The sequence below is a fragment of the Corapipo altera genome, unplaced genomic scaffold (assembly GCF_003945725.1).
Source record: "Corapipo altera isolate COAL_440 unplaced genomic scaffold, ASM394572v1 55, whole genome shotgun sequence".
Taxonomy (NCBI): domain Eukaryota; kingdom Metazoa; phylum Chordata; class Aves; order Passeriformes; family Pipridae; genus Corapipo; species Corapipo altera.
This window is the reverse complement of record NW_020884882.1, coordinates 4,811,040-4,827,770: the sequence shown is the minus strand read 5'-3', so window position 1 is coordinate 4,827,770 and position 16,731 is coordinate 4,811,040. Positions and strand designations below refer to the sequence as shown.

Genomic DNA, 16,731 nt, shown 5'->3' with positions numbered 1-16,731 from the left:
ATATAGTATACCAAGATACAACTCTGGTGTTTTATGAGATGAGTGCTACTGTCTTCATACTCTTCAGGTTTTTTTAAATTATTATTATTTTTATAAAGGCTGGTAAATATTAGTTCTGTTAACTGTCTGTCTTAACTACTGCAATCCATTTGTCTTTTGCCTGTGCATTAAGATGCATAAAAACCAGCATGAAAATGTGAAAACTGAAATGTAATTGCTACTGTAGAGGGTGCTGCGTCAACCCACTATATAATTATTATCCTTAAAATGTCAAATTTGAATATAATGTCTTTAGATTGCTTATTTCAGGTATCAGAGGAAAAACTAAGAAGAAAATACAGTAGAAGATTTAACACTTGACAGTGTTTGAATTAGTGACACAACTGGATTAAGTTTTGGTGTTTAAGCAGCGACAGCAGCCTTGTACTGGAACTAAGAAAGGACTCGCTGGCTCATCAGGGGCGACGTTAATTATTGATGGGGGTTCAGGAACAACGCATGTGCTGTCAGAGTTCACTGTAACATCAGACAGGGACTGCAGTGATGCCAGAGGGATTATAGCCAGGGAAGCACCTGTGGCGTTAGGAGCCGCATACTTCTAACCATCAGACTTTTATTTTATTGAAATGAATTCATATGAGGATTAAAATAATGGAAAGATGAGTCGTCAAGCTTATTTCTATCGTGTCCCCCCACAGGAATTGCACAGAAGAACCCAACTCCAGCCTGAGCCAGCAAAGACAAAGGCTCTTCAAACAGTTATCGAAATGAAGGTATGGTCTCTGCATGTTTGCCCGTGTGTTATTTCTGTAGCATGAAGTCATGTACTGGGGATGGCTGGGATAGAGTTCATTTTCCTCATAGCAGCCTGTATGGTGCTGTTTTGAATTTCAGACTGGAACAGTGTTGATAACACGCTGATGTTTTTAGCTGTTGCTCATCAGTGCTTGCACAGAGTCAAAGCTTTCGAAATTTCTCACTCTGCTCCTGCCCCAGCAAGTAGGTTGGGGGTGGACAAGCTGGGGACAGGTGACCTAAATTGACCAAAGAGGCATTCCATGCCATCGCATGTCATGCCCAGCCATGAAACTGAGGGGAGGACATTCAGAGTTATGGCATTTGTCTTCCCAAATAACTGCTGTGTGTGATGAAGCCCAGCTTTCCTGGAAATAGCCGGGCATCTGCCTGCTAGTGGGAAGTAGTGAATGAATTCCGTGTTTTGCTTTGCTGACCTGCATAGCTTTGCTTTACCTATTAAACTGGCTTTATCTCAACCAATGGGTTTTCTCACTTTTGCCCTTTTCTCCCTCCCCTCTCCCACTGAGGGGGATTGATTGAGCAGCTGTGTGACACTTAGCTGCCTGCCAGGGTTGATTTGTGACTTTTACTATTAGATCATTAAATGCTTCCTTTACCTTATCAATTTATTTTGTTGTGAAGCTAGGAAAAATTAGTATTTGTTTTTCCCAGTCTTTTTTCTTATTAAAATGGATTAAAAAATAAAATCAAGTGTAGCATTGCTGAATAATGAGAACTGACTATAGCTTTTCAAAAAGACTTGGGGGTGTGTCTGTGTGTTTCAGGAGATCCAAAGTAGATGGAATAAACTGAAACAGAAGTCTAAAGGAAATTGTCCAAGGCTAATGTAAAGTGTTTTTCTTCTTGATCTTTAAAACAATTCTTCTATTGCTGGTTATTAAGACATAATTTTACAGCTAATCTAAGGAAAATATTCATTGCATCAGCAGATATGACAAAATGTGATGAAACAGCTATCTTAGTCCTGAATATAGTTTCCTCTTTTTGATGTATAATATTACTAAAGTGTTATAGTTTTTTTCCCCACAATAACAAAAGATAAAAATTATAATTTAAAAAGTGAAAACTGATATTTTTGCATAATTCTGTGAGTCTGGAATGTAACAAAAATACTATGAGACTTGAGATAATTTGTGAGTTGGCAATGCTGCCTGAAATATGTTAATGATGGTCTTACCTTTCAGTCTTAAAAGGAAGTGCAAATTAAAGGCCTCATTTTGCCAATGACTTCTGTTATGAGCAAATGAGTTCAGCATGTCTGAACATTGTGGTAAACATACAGTTAAAACAGCAGCAGGACTTTATAAATACAGTATCTGTCTTTTAACAGATAAAAATTAGTTTGGATTGTATGAATAACAAAGAAGGTACATCAGTATTTAATCTTCTGATGTATATTTGCCTTGGACATTATTCTAGTTTAGAAGTCTTTGTATGGTATCCAAAATGTGTATTTTTGCATCAACTTGTTACCCTGAGTAAATGGGTAAGTAGGATACCGGCTGAGAAACTTGTTTCTTTCTATTAATATTCGGTTAATATATTAATTATTATTAAAAATTATAAATGTAAAAGTTTTGGGATACAAAAATAAAATGTTAGAATAATTTATAATCTTTCATGTGGGTTATTAACAATGTAATCTTCCTGTACCAAAACTCTGAAAAGAACAGGGACGGGGGTTACAGAACACACGAATGGCACATGTGACGACTGTAGTTGCAGCCACTCCTGACAGTGTCTGTCCCTGAAGACAGTAAAGTGTTCTCTGTTTTCTGTCTGTCTCCCAGGAGAGGTGGGTGTGGTGTGGTGTGTTGCTCTGCTTTTTAAAAATCTGATCTTTCATTTCTCATGAGTAAGACTGCAGTCATGTTGCTGGAGCACTGGTGCAGAGCTGCTTTTTGGCTACGAGGCACACAGTTCTTTCTTTTCCTATGAACACTCCTTTGGGGTTGCCCTGTCTAAAATAGCCTAATATTGAAAAGAAAAAGGGACAAATGTAAGATGTTGAAAGCCACATGATTAAACAGCAGTTTTCATTACAAGTTCCAGATTTGGAATGTTTTCAAGTAAATTTAAATTGTCTTAATCCAGACAGCATTTGTTTCGGAAAAAAATGTGGAACATTTGTTTTGAATGATCAAGCATTGAAACTTCCCTACAGTCATTTCCCTACAGTGTTGAGGGTAGAAGGAGGGAGAGGATTAGCCTGTAATATGGCAATCTGAGGCTATACACTCCCCGATGCAGAGGCTCCAAGCAGGATATATTTCTCTTCACCCAATCTCTTCCACCTCCTTGCCCGTTAGTTTTTGTCTGAGTCCCCTCCATGGCTTTCCCAGGCTCTGTCAGGGTGCAACTTTCCCTCCTTCATAAATCCATCTATCCTTTCCTGTGGTTTTCTTCTGGCCCTTGCCACTGCTGAATGCTTTCTGTCCCTTTCCCAGTCTGTACACCCTTTCATCCAATGAAGTTATACCCGTTTCTCCTACCTCTAATTTCTCGTGTGTTTTTTTTTTTTTTCCTGGAAATTTTTTTTTTCTGCACTACCTGTCCTGTCCTGTAATGCTCTTCGTTTATCTCTGAAGCTTTGTAAGTAGTTGTCTTAGAGCATTTTCTGCTTAACTGTTGTCTCCTTGGCCAGTGTCTGTCTTTGGTCTTCTCATGTAAAAAAACCCAAAGGACAAACAAAAAAAAGGTGGAAAATTTAAATCCTATGGCTTGACCCCTGTTTTTCTTGCTTTATTTATGCTTTTCCAGATATCTCTTTTCAGAGATATTGCACTGGCCTTTCTTTCCCAAGTTTCTGATTTTGCTTCTTAGACATGTTCACTTCCAGATGTCCCATGTCTTTTTCTCTGTTGTTTCCCCTTACATTCTTTACTCTGTTCTCTTGTCTGCAACAGATCTTCTCCAGAAACCCTTCCTTTTTCTGGAAAGCAATGTCCCAAAACCAAAGGAGGCCAGGGTGCCTCCCTTTCCATATGCTCCTGTTCTGTCAAGCTAGTCTAGTTTTGTTGCAGGGGTTGCTTTTGACTTTGTGACTAAAGATATATGTTTTAAACTGAAATAGGGTAAATCTAAATTGGACATAAGGAAAAAAGAATTTTATGATGAGTGTGGTGAGACCCTGGCACAGGTGGCCCAGAGAAGCTGTGGCTACCCCGTCTCTGGAAGTGTTCAAGGCCAGGTTGGATGGGGCTTTGAGAAACCTGATCTAGTGGAAGGTGTCCCTTCCCATGGCAGGAGGGTTGGACTAGGTCATCTTTAAAGGCTGCTTCCAACCCAGACCATTATATGTTGCTATGATCTCATTCAGACAGTCCTGGGCATAGAACAGTGATAGTACTTGAGAGAGAAAATTGGAAATTAATTGCCTACAGATATGTCATAAAGCTCACCTTAAATGTGACCATCCCAAAATATATGGAGTCTAGCAATTAGAATGATAAACTCTAAAAAATGGTAAGCTGTAGAGTAAATGAAAATATTTGTGGTTTACCTCACTTGCAGAAAGAGCCATCTTTGTGTATTGATCCAGCTGTGATATTTCAGGTATGGGTTTGGTTCTAAAAAAGCGTGTTATTTGTGTTTGCAGTGCAACATACTCTTATTGTTAAGATTGCATGAGCTTTCACTTCCCTTGTCTTCAAAGATAAACCTGAATAATCTCTGCATTAAATTGACAAAGTTAAAAAACGCATAGAGTAAGACTAGTCATGTATGGTCTGTTGACAGCAAGTGTACATAAGTGCATTTACATTTAAGTTTTATGAAATGTGAGGTTTCAAATATTTATTTCTGATTGCTTGTTCAATATCCTACAGGAAAATTTTTTCACAGACATAGTAAATTTTTCAGGTATCTCAAATGATGAACAGTAGCATGTGTTACTTTTCCTTTCAGAGTAAGACAGCCTGGAATGCTGCGTTATATAGAGTTGGACTCAATAATCCTTGTGGGGCCCTCCCAACTCAGAATATTCTGGGATTATTTAAAAATGTTTTGCCCTTTTCCCACCTCTCAGTGTTCAGGAAATGTACTATAGGAAATTCATTTGTAGATTTAGTCACTTTTCTTTTGTGAAATATTATTTTCTTCAATATCAGGACACATACCAGTTGTTTCACATTTGGATTTCTGCTAGGTCCAGCATAGAAGTAGCCCTAACCTTTCTCACAGAGTACCTGCAACACTGTTCTAATAAAGGAGATGAGGAAGAAGTGTAGATTACTGCTGGAAGGAGGGGACAGATTAGGGCGAGTACCCTGATCTCTATCATAAATCCTGCTAATATAATCTTATGTCTTTTAACAGATTTAGAGGGCCTGAGTGGAAAAATCTGCACAAATGTTGGATTGTTGTGGAACTCAGAAGATGTTTATTAGTACCATTTAATACTAAGCTGCTTCCTTAATATTATTGTGAGGGAATCTTTGTGATTCAACACAGACCCATGTAGTTTTTTTCAGAATGTTGCTAATGTGGATAAATCTTAGAGGTCTGAAGGAAATACTGCATCTGTTCCTATTTCACTTTCTGAAAGCTTGCCAGACCCTGTGCCACAACAAGAGCTGGTTGAAAGTTTTCCAGTTGAAGTTTTCTGTGGGAAAATGCTGATTCAGCTGAATCAGAGGATTTTATTGGGAATGTGCTTGTTCTGTCAAAACTTTTAGCGAACGCAAAGCCTTAACTTTCTGTCCATCCTGCAAGTGAGCCAAGCTCCCTTGTGGCAGTACCCACTGGAGCTCTAGGCTCTCTGTTAGCTTTGACCTGCAAGGTTCCTCACTTTCTAGCAGTTGTCCAGACAGGAAAACTGTCAGGTTTCCTGGGCAAGCCAGCATGCAAAAGGGAACAGTAGATCCTTGAACAGTCTGGGATTGAAGGTGATGTCTGCCTTCTCTTCTGTCTTGTCAACACTAATGTCATCGATAGATTATTCTGAAACAGATTTTATGGTCTTCAAAATTTGTGAAATTTCTGGCTTCTGTTTCAATAAGAAGTTAATACAAAACTGACAGTGACAATTTTTCCCTGCAAAAACTATTAAAAACTAGTTTTTACACATGTGTGATCATAATATACAGAGATCGATTAAAAGTAAACTTTTCCTTGGAGATTTCAAGCTTGTGATAAAGTAGAAGTACAGAAAATGCTTACACAAGTTATGTTAGATATTTCTCATAAAGCTTAAATGTTATTCTGTAATGTATAAACCTTCTAAAGAGTGCAACAGGCTGTGCTATAAATTGTTTCTGCCACATTATATTTGCAAACACATAAAATACACATGCAGTAGAAAAAAGGCAGACTCTTAGACTTACTGGGGAGATTTGATAAAGGCTACTCCCAGATGTCATGTCATAACAGGTCATGTAAGTATTAATATCTTTCATGGCAAAACCATTCTAAAGTGCAGTGAAGCTTGCACTCTTCAAAAATAGGAGTAAAATATTTCTAAAATGAAGTCTAATGGACCAAACTGAATTGACTGTAGTATCTGTGAGAGCTACAATTGGTTTGTGTTGTGCATAAGTCTTGATAGCTTTTAAAATTCTTATTTTCTTTTCTTATAGTATTTTTCTTTTTGCGCAATTTCTCCGAATAAGGTTTAATAGAATTCTTTCCTTTTCTTTTTCCTTTCCATCTTGATAATTTTTTACTTCCTTATTAAAACATTAAAATTAATTTTAAAATTAAATTAAAAAATATATAGATTTTTTTTAACAGAACAGTTTAATATAAAGTGTTTGTTTTCTGTCACATGAAGGGGCTGATCACTTAGAAACATTACTTGGTTTTTCATGATCATTCATACAGCCTTTGTGATATAAGTAATGCTGATTCTATGGACAAATAATAACATTTTTAGGATTCTGCTATTAGAAATCTGTGATGTTAGTAATGTTAGTCTCAGATACTAAGTAAATTAAGTTACATTTTACCTGCAACTTGAAAAGTTGATATTTAAAAAAACCAAGTCCATAATTATAGTAGATATAGGTATATAATCTAAAAGCTGGTTGGATACCCTCCAGAATGGGAAGGGGTGTGGGGGTATACTGTGGTGGTGGGGTGTGTGATTTTATTTCTATTTTGTTGCTTTCTTTGTTTTATTTTGTGTTTTGTTTTGTTTGGTTGCTTTTTTAAATGTGCATCCCTAGTCACTCCCTTGTGTTTTTTAATTGGTTTTTGGTGGAATACTCTGTTTCTTTGAACATACCCATCAAGAAAGAAAAATATGGAAATACGGCTGATTAAGATTATCATCAGTATTTTCAGTATCAGATATTTTCCAGATAGAGAAGCAGCTAGTGAGGTAAAAGATAAAACCCAACAAGTTTCACATTCCAAGAATTTTTTTGTCTGTTTCCTTTGCATTTTGGAACTTTTTTATCATTTGTCTGGACCTTCTTTTCTGAAAGGGGATGCAGTTAATCTGGAAATTTGTAAAAGACATGAAACAGCTTCGTATTCCATATTGCCCTCAAAGTGCATTACTTTGCCTGTATGGTAAGTTTTCTCTCATGGAACGTAGCTCTCCTCAACTTCTGCTTCAAATTCCTTTGTCTTAAGATTCCTCACTGAAATGTTTGACATCTTTTTGCATCACTGAGCTCTTGTCTGGATTAAAAGATACTCTTCGCACAGGAACCACAGAGTATTTGCATAGTAGTACAACCCATAAGCATCTCTGCCAGTGAAAACTGGTACATCAGTGTGGTGCACTGTATGTGGTGCAAGTATATGAGGAAACAACCTTTCTTCCTCTTGAGAACAGTCAGAGCTCCAGAGAAACAGGGAAACTGAGCCTCAGGCTGGGTCACAATGAGTGACCTGTTCTCCTGTAGGGATTGTGTACAGGCCTTTCTAGGCTAAACTTTGTGTTTAAGAGCTTGGAAGAATAGCCAGGCCTAGATGGTCATAGTGATAACAGGGTATGTTATCATATATATGTGGAAAAATAGGGCATCTCCCATTCTCCTTTCACCCCGTGTAGGAATGAAGGTGGAATTTTGACCACAAGTCTCTGCAGGCTGTGCAACAGAACATAGCATTGCACCTTTCCTGGTTGTGAAGGAGATCTGAATTCTGCATTTCTTTAAGCCAAAATCAGTAGAAATACTCTTGGTTTATGGCAGTATCTGCATTCTCTGTTTGTACCATCTATTTCTGCAGTTTTACTATTTGATATTCATGCAAGCACAGATATACTTCTGTTATCCTTTAATATATGTTTCATATAATTTTCAATGCTCTCTTTTTTGTGACTTAGGATACAAAAATAGCTTCACTTGAGCGCAATATAAGAGACCTTGAAGATGAAATACAGATGTTAAAGACAAACGGAGTTCTGAATACAGAGGACCGAGAAGAAGAAATCAAACAAATAGAAGTTTACAAGAGTCACTCAAAGTTCATGAAAAATAAGGTAAGATCTATTTATGTGAGAGATTAAGAGTGTTTAAATAATGGAAAGAAAAGTTTTAACTTGACTGTTTTCAACACAAGCAGCTCTCTGTATGTCTTCTTTTGGTAAATCTCAACTATGCAATAATCAGGAGTGAAGTGTTTTTGGATAAATAAAAACATGTTTATATTTTGACTTAAGAATAGGTAAGGAAGAGGGATTTTTTTGGGGGGGAGGTTTGACGGTAGTTTTGCAGTAAGGATCTGTGTTTTGTAGGTGCTGCCAAATTGTACTCTTCTCATATTTTAAAGACTAGCAATTTAATGACTGTCCCTGCAGAAGAACTCATTTCACATTACTGGATATAGATTAATATGAGTTGACCACAGGTAGTCAGTCAACATGTAGTGATGTAACACATTTCCTGGTATCGAGCTCACAAAGGAATATTGCTTGTTCATTATTTGGGGGTTTGTGCTAAAGAAGGACTGAAAGTGTTAGTGCTCATGCATAATTAATGCAATTTATTTAAAAAAAAAAAAAGAATGTATTTATTCTGTTGGAAAAAAGTTCTGATACTACTGAAAAGTAGCTGAAATTCTCAAGTAACATTACCATCAGTAAAATTATTTTGCCTATTTAAACATCAACAGCAATTCAATTTTAGTAATTTACAGCAAGACTCCTAATGCATGTCAGCAAACCTGTTGATATAAAGTACAAATCCCAGTACTTTGTTAACAATCTTGTGACGTTTTTGAGAGAAAAAGCTTCAGTATATTTCTGTGGCCCAGAAAGCAGATGAATGAGAAGAGTATTAAACATGCCTTGTTTTGTCACAGTCTTCTGATCTTTGATAAATGCCACATCCTGATGAAATTTTGTCTGTTTCCTTTCACCAGTCCTTTTTCTTCCACTTAAAATTGAGATTTGCAGCAGAATATTTTGTTTTTATCATTCATCTGAGAACCCTTCAAGGTGGAAAAGTATTTATGGAGCTGTCAGCAAACAGATCTTATTATACCTGATCTGTTGAACCTGAGATAGTTGATAAATCCTGATAAATGGAAGCCTCGATTGATGGCAAAGAGTAAAAAAACTCCTCTCACAGTTAACACTCTTAGGTGTTATGAAGCTCTTAATACCTTTCATTTATTCTTGAGGTATAACTTGCTACAAATCTGTTCCTGATTTAAATAAACGGGAAGGTGTTAAATGGAGACAAATACTGAATATTATTTATAGTACATGAGCTCTAGAGAATGCTGGAAAGTGTTTATTTTCTTAACTAATTCTTAGCAATAGTCACTCTCTCCAAACATATAGGCTTTATTGTGACTTGCAGTTAAATAGAAATTGTAAAAATGAGAAAGAAAACTTGCTTAGATTTTTTTTTTTGCCCACTTGATGACAACTCTCCTTACTGTGTTTTGAGGGGAGAAAACTTGCCATAATTCACGTGATACAGATATTATCAAAACAAGTTTGAAAGCTTATGTGACTAAGAGAGCTGCACTTTCACATATCTTCCTTGAGAACATGAAGAAAATGTATAGGATGATCCATACTTTTAAAAATAATACCTGCTTTGCAAGACTACTTCTCTTACTAGGGTTCATCCTTTGGAAGGAACAGGTGCATTTTTTTCAGATGTGAGTTTGCACTCTGGAATTCAAGTAGTTCTTTGAGTGTTAGAACTCTTGTGCTATCCACTGGAACAATTGCGAAGAGATCTAGTTGCAGTTTAGCACAACTTCAGCAGATTACCATCAAAATGAGTTCTAAGAATTGATTAAGCACTCTGTAATTAATGTCTGCATGTTAGAACTTTTCCTGCTGTATGAAGGGAGCATGTAAGCTCTAGGAGATTCTCTAGAAAATATATACAGGAGAGCAACAGCATTTTGGTTTTTTTTTTTTTTGGATAGGCCTGGAATCGTGATAACCAGTTTGAAAATAGATCTTGTTCAGTGTAACCTGTAGGATCTACTGGTGGACTTGTAGATTCTACTGTGAGCAGCCATGTCATTTGCACTGCTGCTGTTTTACCTTTACTTAAATAATTTATTTTAAAAAGCAGTTGTCATTTGTCACATAAGACCAGATCTTACAATGTGTAAACCAGCATAGTTTCATTTAATGGAATTATTTACTTAAAGATTTAGCCCATTAATTTTAATGTGCAGTATTCAGGGCTTTTTTTCATCTTTGTTTCCCAGTTACTCTGTGTAATGTCATGAAAGAATTTGGTGTGTAAAAATAATAATAGAGGAAAAGGGATGATGGTTTTCTGGAAATGCTAGTATCTGAGGAATTGAAATTGTGGGAGGTGACAGAATTGTAAATTGAAAAGGAAGAGAAAGGAACTAGAGTTTCAGGAAAGGAGGTGAAGCAAGATTGTATTGGGCAATGTTGAAAAAGCAATGACAGGCAAATTACACATATGAAATATGTGGGATAATGGGAAGGCTGGATCAGAGGTCAGACTTGGAGTTTTTTTGATGCTATGGCACTTATACCCAGACTTGCAGGTTTTCTTCATTGTGGTCTTTAAAAAGTACAAAAACATTTTTGCCTTTGACTTTTGTTGTACTGAGATCAGGAGGTCTCATTGAATCATGACTGTTGGTCTTCCACATCACTTCAGATATAGCAAAGTGAAAACGTTTGCATGTCTGCTAGAGACAACAATCTATTTCACATCCTCTTTACTTTTTTTCCCCCCTCACTAGTAGATAATGCAGAACTTTAAAAAAGTGTATATACCCAGGTCTAAAAATTTCTTTAGAAGTTATGTAGTTTCTTGTCATCCCTTTGTGTTTTTGAGACTTAATGTTTTTAAATTGGAATGTTACTACCTTTTCATAATTATATTTATTTTGATAAAACACCAACCAAAAACATATTTATTCAACACATTTGTGTGTTGTGTGTGTTTGGTTTGTGGTTTTTCTGGGGGGCTTTTTTTGAGTGTTCTAACACATTTTTAAAATCCTGACAGTTTGTAGGTCTTGTAGCCAGAACTTTATACTAAGCAGATTCTGTTTCTAAAACACAAAGAGCATACCTGCAATGAAAATGAAGCTTTTTTTTCCTTTTTTTTATTATTATTTCTCAGGGTGTGGGTTGTGTCAAGGAATAAAGCGAGAAGAGTTTCTAGAAGAGATTAAGCATCTGTGATGTTCACATGCATCTCATGTAAAGCATGTGATGTAATTCAGACTGGCTGCAGATCTACTTCTTGTCTTTGTATCTTGTAGACAGATTTTTCCATTGTTCATTTTGTATACATTTTGTCTCAGTTGCCATCTTTGCTTCCAAGGGATGGAGGAAGGTGCTTTGCTTTCAGGAGTTTTCTCTAGCGGCTTATTAGCTGCAGTCTTTCCTCACATCTGTTTTTTGTATCCTCCTTTTCTTATTTTGATACTTTCAGACTCTGAAGATGATTTCTTTTAGTGCCAGGACAGATCTTGATTTTGTACAGTGGCTCAGGGGTGACTATCCCAGCACCTTAAGCAGCTAGACAAATGTGTTGGGATTTATAAGGAGAAATAATGAATAAATATATTAAGACATGCAAATGGACTGTAGTTGGAAGAAACATATTTTAAATTTAATTTTTAAGGATACACTAAAACAAAATAGAAATATTTTGATCAGCAGTAAATATTTCCAGTGCCATACAGTATTGTATTTGTAAAATATTTTAGTATGTGGATCTTTGGGATGTGGTTGATTTGAATCAGCCTGTGGATACATATTCTTTTCTTTTCCTGGTGATTTTTGAATCACTCTCCATCTACCACTTAACATGCAACTGCTGGGAGAGAATGGAAAAGAGCTCTTGTAGCACATCTCTGGTTTTTGCAGAATTGAAACTTGAATTTTAAAGAAAACTATCTAGGTCTTACAGCCATCAAGAAAACTTTCCAAATATAAAGGAAGTGTGATTTCCCTGAGTTATACATATGCAGTGAGCTGTTTTATTACAAATAATCCTCATGAGATGATGGATCTGAATTAATCTGGTGACCAGTATTATTTCACAAGAATTCACCGTCCTTTAGCGTCACTCTGTATATTGTCCAGTGCTTTGTTCTGATTCCTGTCATGAATCAGAACAACTTTGTGTCATGTGGCTGCTCCTCCCGTTTATCACTGTGGAAAGGAAAAAATAATCACAGTTCCATGACATTTACTGATGAACCTTAAATTCACTTAAATTCAGAAGCTCTGTCTTAGTGACTGTGTTTCTACTGTTTCCTCTAGGATAAGCTTTTAAAATCTCTCAGCCTTTTCAATCTGTGGAATTTTTTATAATGTTTTCCCCAGACTTCTCTTAAGTTAATCACTTTGGCTTGGCTTTTCTAGTACCTGAGAATTCCATGCAAACTGCCAGAGAGAAAAATAGGAGGTGTAGGGATGGTGGGCAGCAACACATTTACAAGAAGAGTAAGGTTTTTCTGTTTTCCTCTCCTTACTAAGATGCCTGTTTTTCTTTATCAGGCTCCTAAAAAAATCTTGATTCATTCTGGCTAATGATAAGTCATGGGAATCATGCTGATGGAAGGATTGAATTTATACTTTTATGAACACTTTTTTTCCCTATACATTTTTGCTGTCCTGCCAGACTTGCCTCACCTGGGATAAATGCCTTTGAACTTAAGTGAGGTCCATAGTGAATTTACAGGCCAAATCATCATGTATAATCTTTAAGAGTTTCCTTTTAACTTCTGCAACAGCAGGGCAATCGTTCTCAAAACAGGGTACATTAAATTACAAGAAGCACAGTTGAAGTTGTGAGTGTAAGAAGTCTGAATCTTAATCCTCCTCCAGAATTCACAGGTGTCTGATTTGTCATATCATGGTCATTTTTGTCATATCATGGTCATTCACACCTCTCAGATTTCAAGTGGAACTATGAATTGGAAATGGAATTAATGATTCAACCATTTTTTTCCCCACTGTAGATTGATCAACTGAAACAAGAACTCTCAAAGAAAGAATCAGAACTTCTTGCCTTACAAACTAAGCTTGAAACCCTTAGCAATCAGAATTCAGATTGCAAGCAACACATTGAAGTGCTTAAAGAGTCCCTTACTGCCAAAGAACAGAGAGCTGCCATACTTCAGACAGAGGTATTGTATCTTCTAATCAAGAAAAGCAATAGCAATATTTAGTTCATAGCATGTGTCAATTGATGATGTGTTTGAGTCAAGTCTGTGTAAAAGGCAAGTTGTTTTAAGAATAATAAATAACTTAAAATGCTTTAAATACCAGTATATTTGATGTGTATATAATTTTGGCAGTACACCAGCTCTCATTCTAGAATTTTTTAGAAGCATGTATGATTGCATTTTAAGAAAATGTTTGTATCTAATTTTCATTGGCTTCAGTGAGGGGAGCTGGATCTTAATGACTTGATTGTTGTGATATCATGCCCTGTTTCTTCATCTGTTAGTTGGCTGAATTTTATTTTTGGTTGCTCTGGTTGATGTATCTTTTCTACTGTGTATTTCTATTCTGAAGCGTGAAACTACAGATGCATTTTTAAGGGATCTTTTGAAGGGTACATGTTATTAATCTATGATTATTGTTTAAAGTGCAATCAACATTTATTTTAAAATATGAATAATTTCAGTCTTAAAAAAAAAGACCAGTGCATTAATTATGTATGTATCTAAAAAGTCAGATGATAAAAATATGAGCAATGGAACTCACAGTTGAGATGGTTGTCACATCTGAGGGAATGCATTAATCCAGTGTTTAAAGTGTTTCCTGTGGTTTAAAAAAACTTCTTAGACTTGGAGCACCTAACAGTGCTGATTAGATTGATTCCTGTTAGAACATTTAGATTTTAAATGTGTGTACCCCTTTCAAGAAACAAATTTAGCCATACAGTGCAAATAGTTTCTGTTCAGAGAAGCATATTATTTAAAATATACAGGAATCTTATAGAATGTTTCAAATTTCTTACTAGGAAAGCTCTAGGAGAAAAAAAGGGCTTAAACTCATAATTCTCATGGAAGCAGGAAATAAGTATTCCCAAGATTCTGGTTATCCCTTTGTGCTGTATGTCTTGTCCTCTGTACATGAAGAAGATATAGATGAAATCTTGGAATTTCCAGCTTGTGTTTAATGGGTCAGCCAGCATGTGTATATAATACAAAATAAGTATAATAGAAGAAGGATAAAAACTCCAGCAATTTTAGTGGTCTCAATCTAGCATTTAAGTAGTAAAGATTACATATTTTAAATCTCAGGCTGTGCAAATCTATTTTATGAGGTTTGTATGACCTGTCACGCTGCTGAGCATGGAGATGAATTCCATTGGCTCTCTACTAATGTGATTTCCTAATTATCAGCCTGGTATGTGCAGTCCTGACGGAGAACCAGTTGGTTTCTGACAGGTATCTAATTCCTCTTCTTCCCAATTTCTGCATGAGGCAGCTGAGCTTGAACCTTGCACATGAAGCAATTTAAGTTTAAAATTAGCTGTGATTGCCTGTTGGTGTGCAGGTGACAGTCAGTTGTGTTGTGTCTGCTCCTTGTTCGTCTCTCAGGGAAACCAAATGAAAAATTGACATAAAAGTGATCAGAGAGACAGTTTGATAGAAGAAATGCTCTATAATAGCAGAGAATTGATCCCTTTTGTTTGGCCTAATGCATTATTTGTGATGTGATTGTGATAGTTCATACAAATGATAAGAGACTCTTCCAGCTTTCAAATAAAATATTAAAATATCTGTGTAGGTATAGGGTTAGTGGAAGAGCTGTTCAGTATAAGCTTTATTCAGTGGAAGATACTAGTTCATGGCTTTAATTATTTATTTTAATTAACACTTTATTTCTGTATAATCCAAAGCATTCTGATGAGAAGCCTTGGTTTGTTTCTGAATGAAATAACACTGTAAGCTAAGTGGGTCATGGCAGATAAGACACTTAAAAATGAAGCAAAGAACCTCATAAATGCCCTCCCAGTATATCTTGGTTCTAGACAACTAAGGATGTCTCTACAAAGATTTGCTAAATCAATTGAACCTGAATTTGTTTGACTGAATCTTCAGAACTAGTGGGTTTTATTTCATGTGCATTATTGTCAACCTTTGGAATTTACATTACCTCATAAATTGATGAAGCTCTGAAACACTGCAAACTATTTTATATTCTCCAGAGACCATTTAGGTGGGTTTTATTTTCTGCTTTGCGTAGGGTGTAGGTAATGATTTTATCAGACAACAGTTTTCTGAGTTTATTTTCTCTTTTTAAGATATCTTTGTAAAGGGAATTGGGAAGAGTTGGTGAATTATGTCCACCTCTTATGGGAAGTAATTGTAGTTCAATTTGCTGTAACTGTGTATTCGTGTACAAGAAATTTGGCAGAAGAGTTGCATTAATGTAATTTTTTTTTTTCCTGAGCAATCGTGAAAATGAAGACCTCTGAGTATTACATGAATACCAGACCTCACTTTGGATTATGGTACATCTTGAGATGCCTTAGAAGCAAGATTTGAAAACAAGTTCCAGTTATACACATGTATTGATGCAGCCACTATTGCAAATAATTTATCAAATAATATTGTTCTAATAACAGATTTAAAATGGGAAATAACTTCACTTGCCTTAAAATTTCTTCTCTTTACTTTTGAAAAGACAGCATTACAGGGTGTGCTCTTAACATGCACTGTTTACCTATAAGGAGGAGACTTTATACAACCTGTGTTAAACTTTAAATTATACCAGCAATTTACCGGATCTCAAAATACTTTAATAATGTGCATACTTTGGGAAATATTAATTACATCTCTCTTTTAATCCATTTAAGATGCACTGAAAGTTTTATTACTTTCTTGTACTTTATGGTGGGGATGTAGCACATCTCAAATCTGCTGAAGATGATCTTTTATGGTATGTAGGAAGAAAAGAAGTGCACTGTGTATCCATTAGTTTCTCAAGCCAAAATGGGACTATGGTTTGTTATATTAAAGCCTCAAGATTTTGTAGGGATGTCACAGGCTGTACAAGTAGAATGTTATGTATTCAGTCGTTAGAACTAAAGAGGGGTTTCTGGAATTAAATGATACTGAGGCTCACAAAAGATATGTGGTCAGTCTGAACATACTTTTTACCTCTTCTGAATATATTTTGAATTAAGAGCTCCTTAAAATTTCTGACCTATCCAATCTTATTTCCTGGGATAGAATCTCACAGCAGCTTTCAGCTAGGCTGAAGAAATATAACCAAACACAGAATTTGTCACAAGTTGCTGTGTAACTGTGTGAGAATGTTAACTGCTTTCTTTAACAGTCTTCTGAACAAGTGACAGATCTCTGTGTCCAAGCAACTTCACAGACCAGAAAATAAGATTCTTCAAGTCTGATGTGCATGTTCTAATGATGTTCTATTGTTACATATTTGTAAGACCTTCAGGGTTTTGGCACATTCCTTACCTCCCTGATGTATGCTAGGGAGCTTTTCTGCTTAAAAATGATTGCCAGGAT

At 35.9% G+C, this 16,731-nt stretch overlaps 1 protein-coding gene across 9 annotated transcripts in view; it reads left to right on the top strand.

Annotated features, from left to right (window-relative positions):
* ERC2 (ELKS/RAB6-interacting/CAST family member 2) overlaps nucleotides 1-16,731 on the top strand; it is a 433,721-nt gene that overhangs the window by 92,153 nt on the left and 324,837 nt on the right. For all 9 annotated transcript variants that reach the window (XR_003527258.1, XR_003527257.1, XR_003527256.1 and 6 more), the window contains exons 4-6: nucleotides 699-773; nucleotides 8,096-8,251; nucleotides 13,201-13,368. Coding sequence is in view for 1 of the 9 variants with exons in the window: in XM_027640844.1 (XP_027496645.1) it covers nucleotides 699-773; nucleotides 8,096-8,251; nucleotides 13,201-13,368 (399 nt within the window). In the remaining 8 variants the exon portion in view is untranslated. The remainder of the gene's footprint in view (nucleotides 1-698; nucleotides 774-8,095; nucleotides 8,252-13,200; nucleotides 13,369-16,731) is intronic.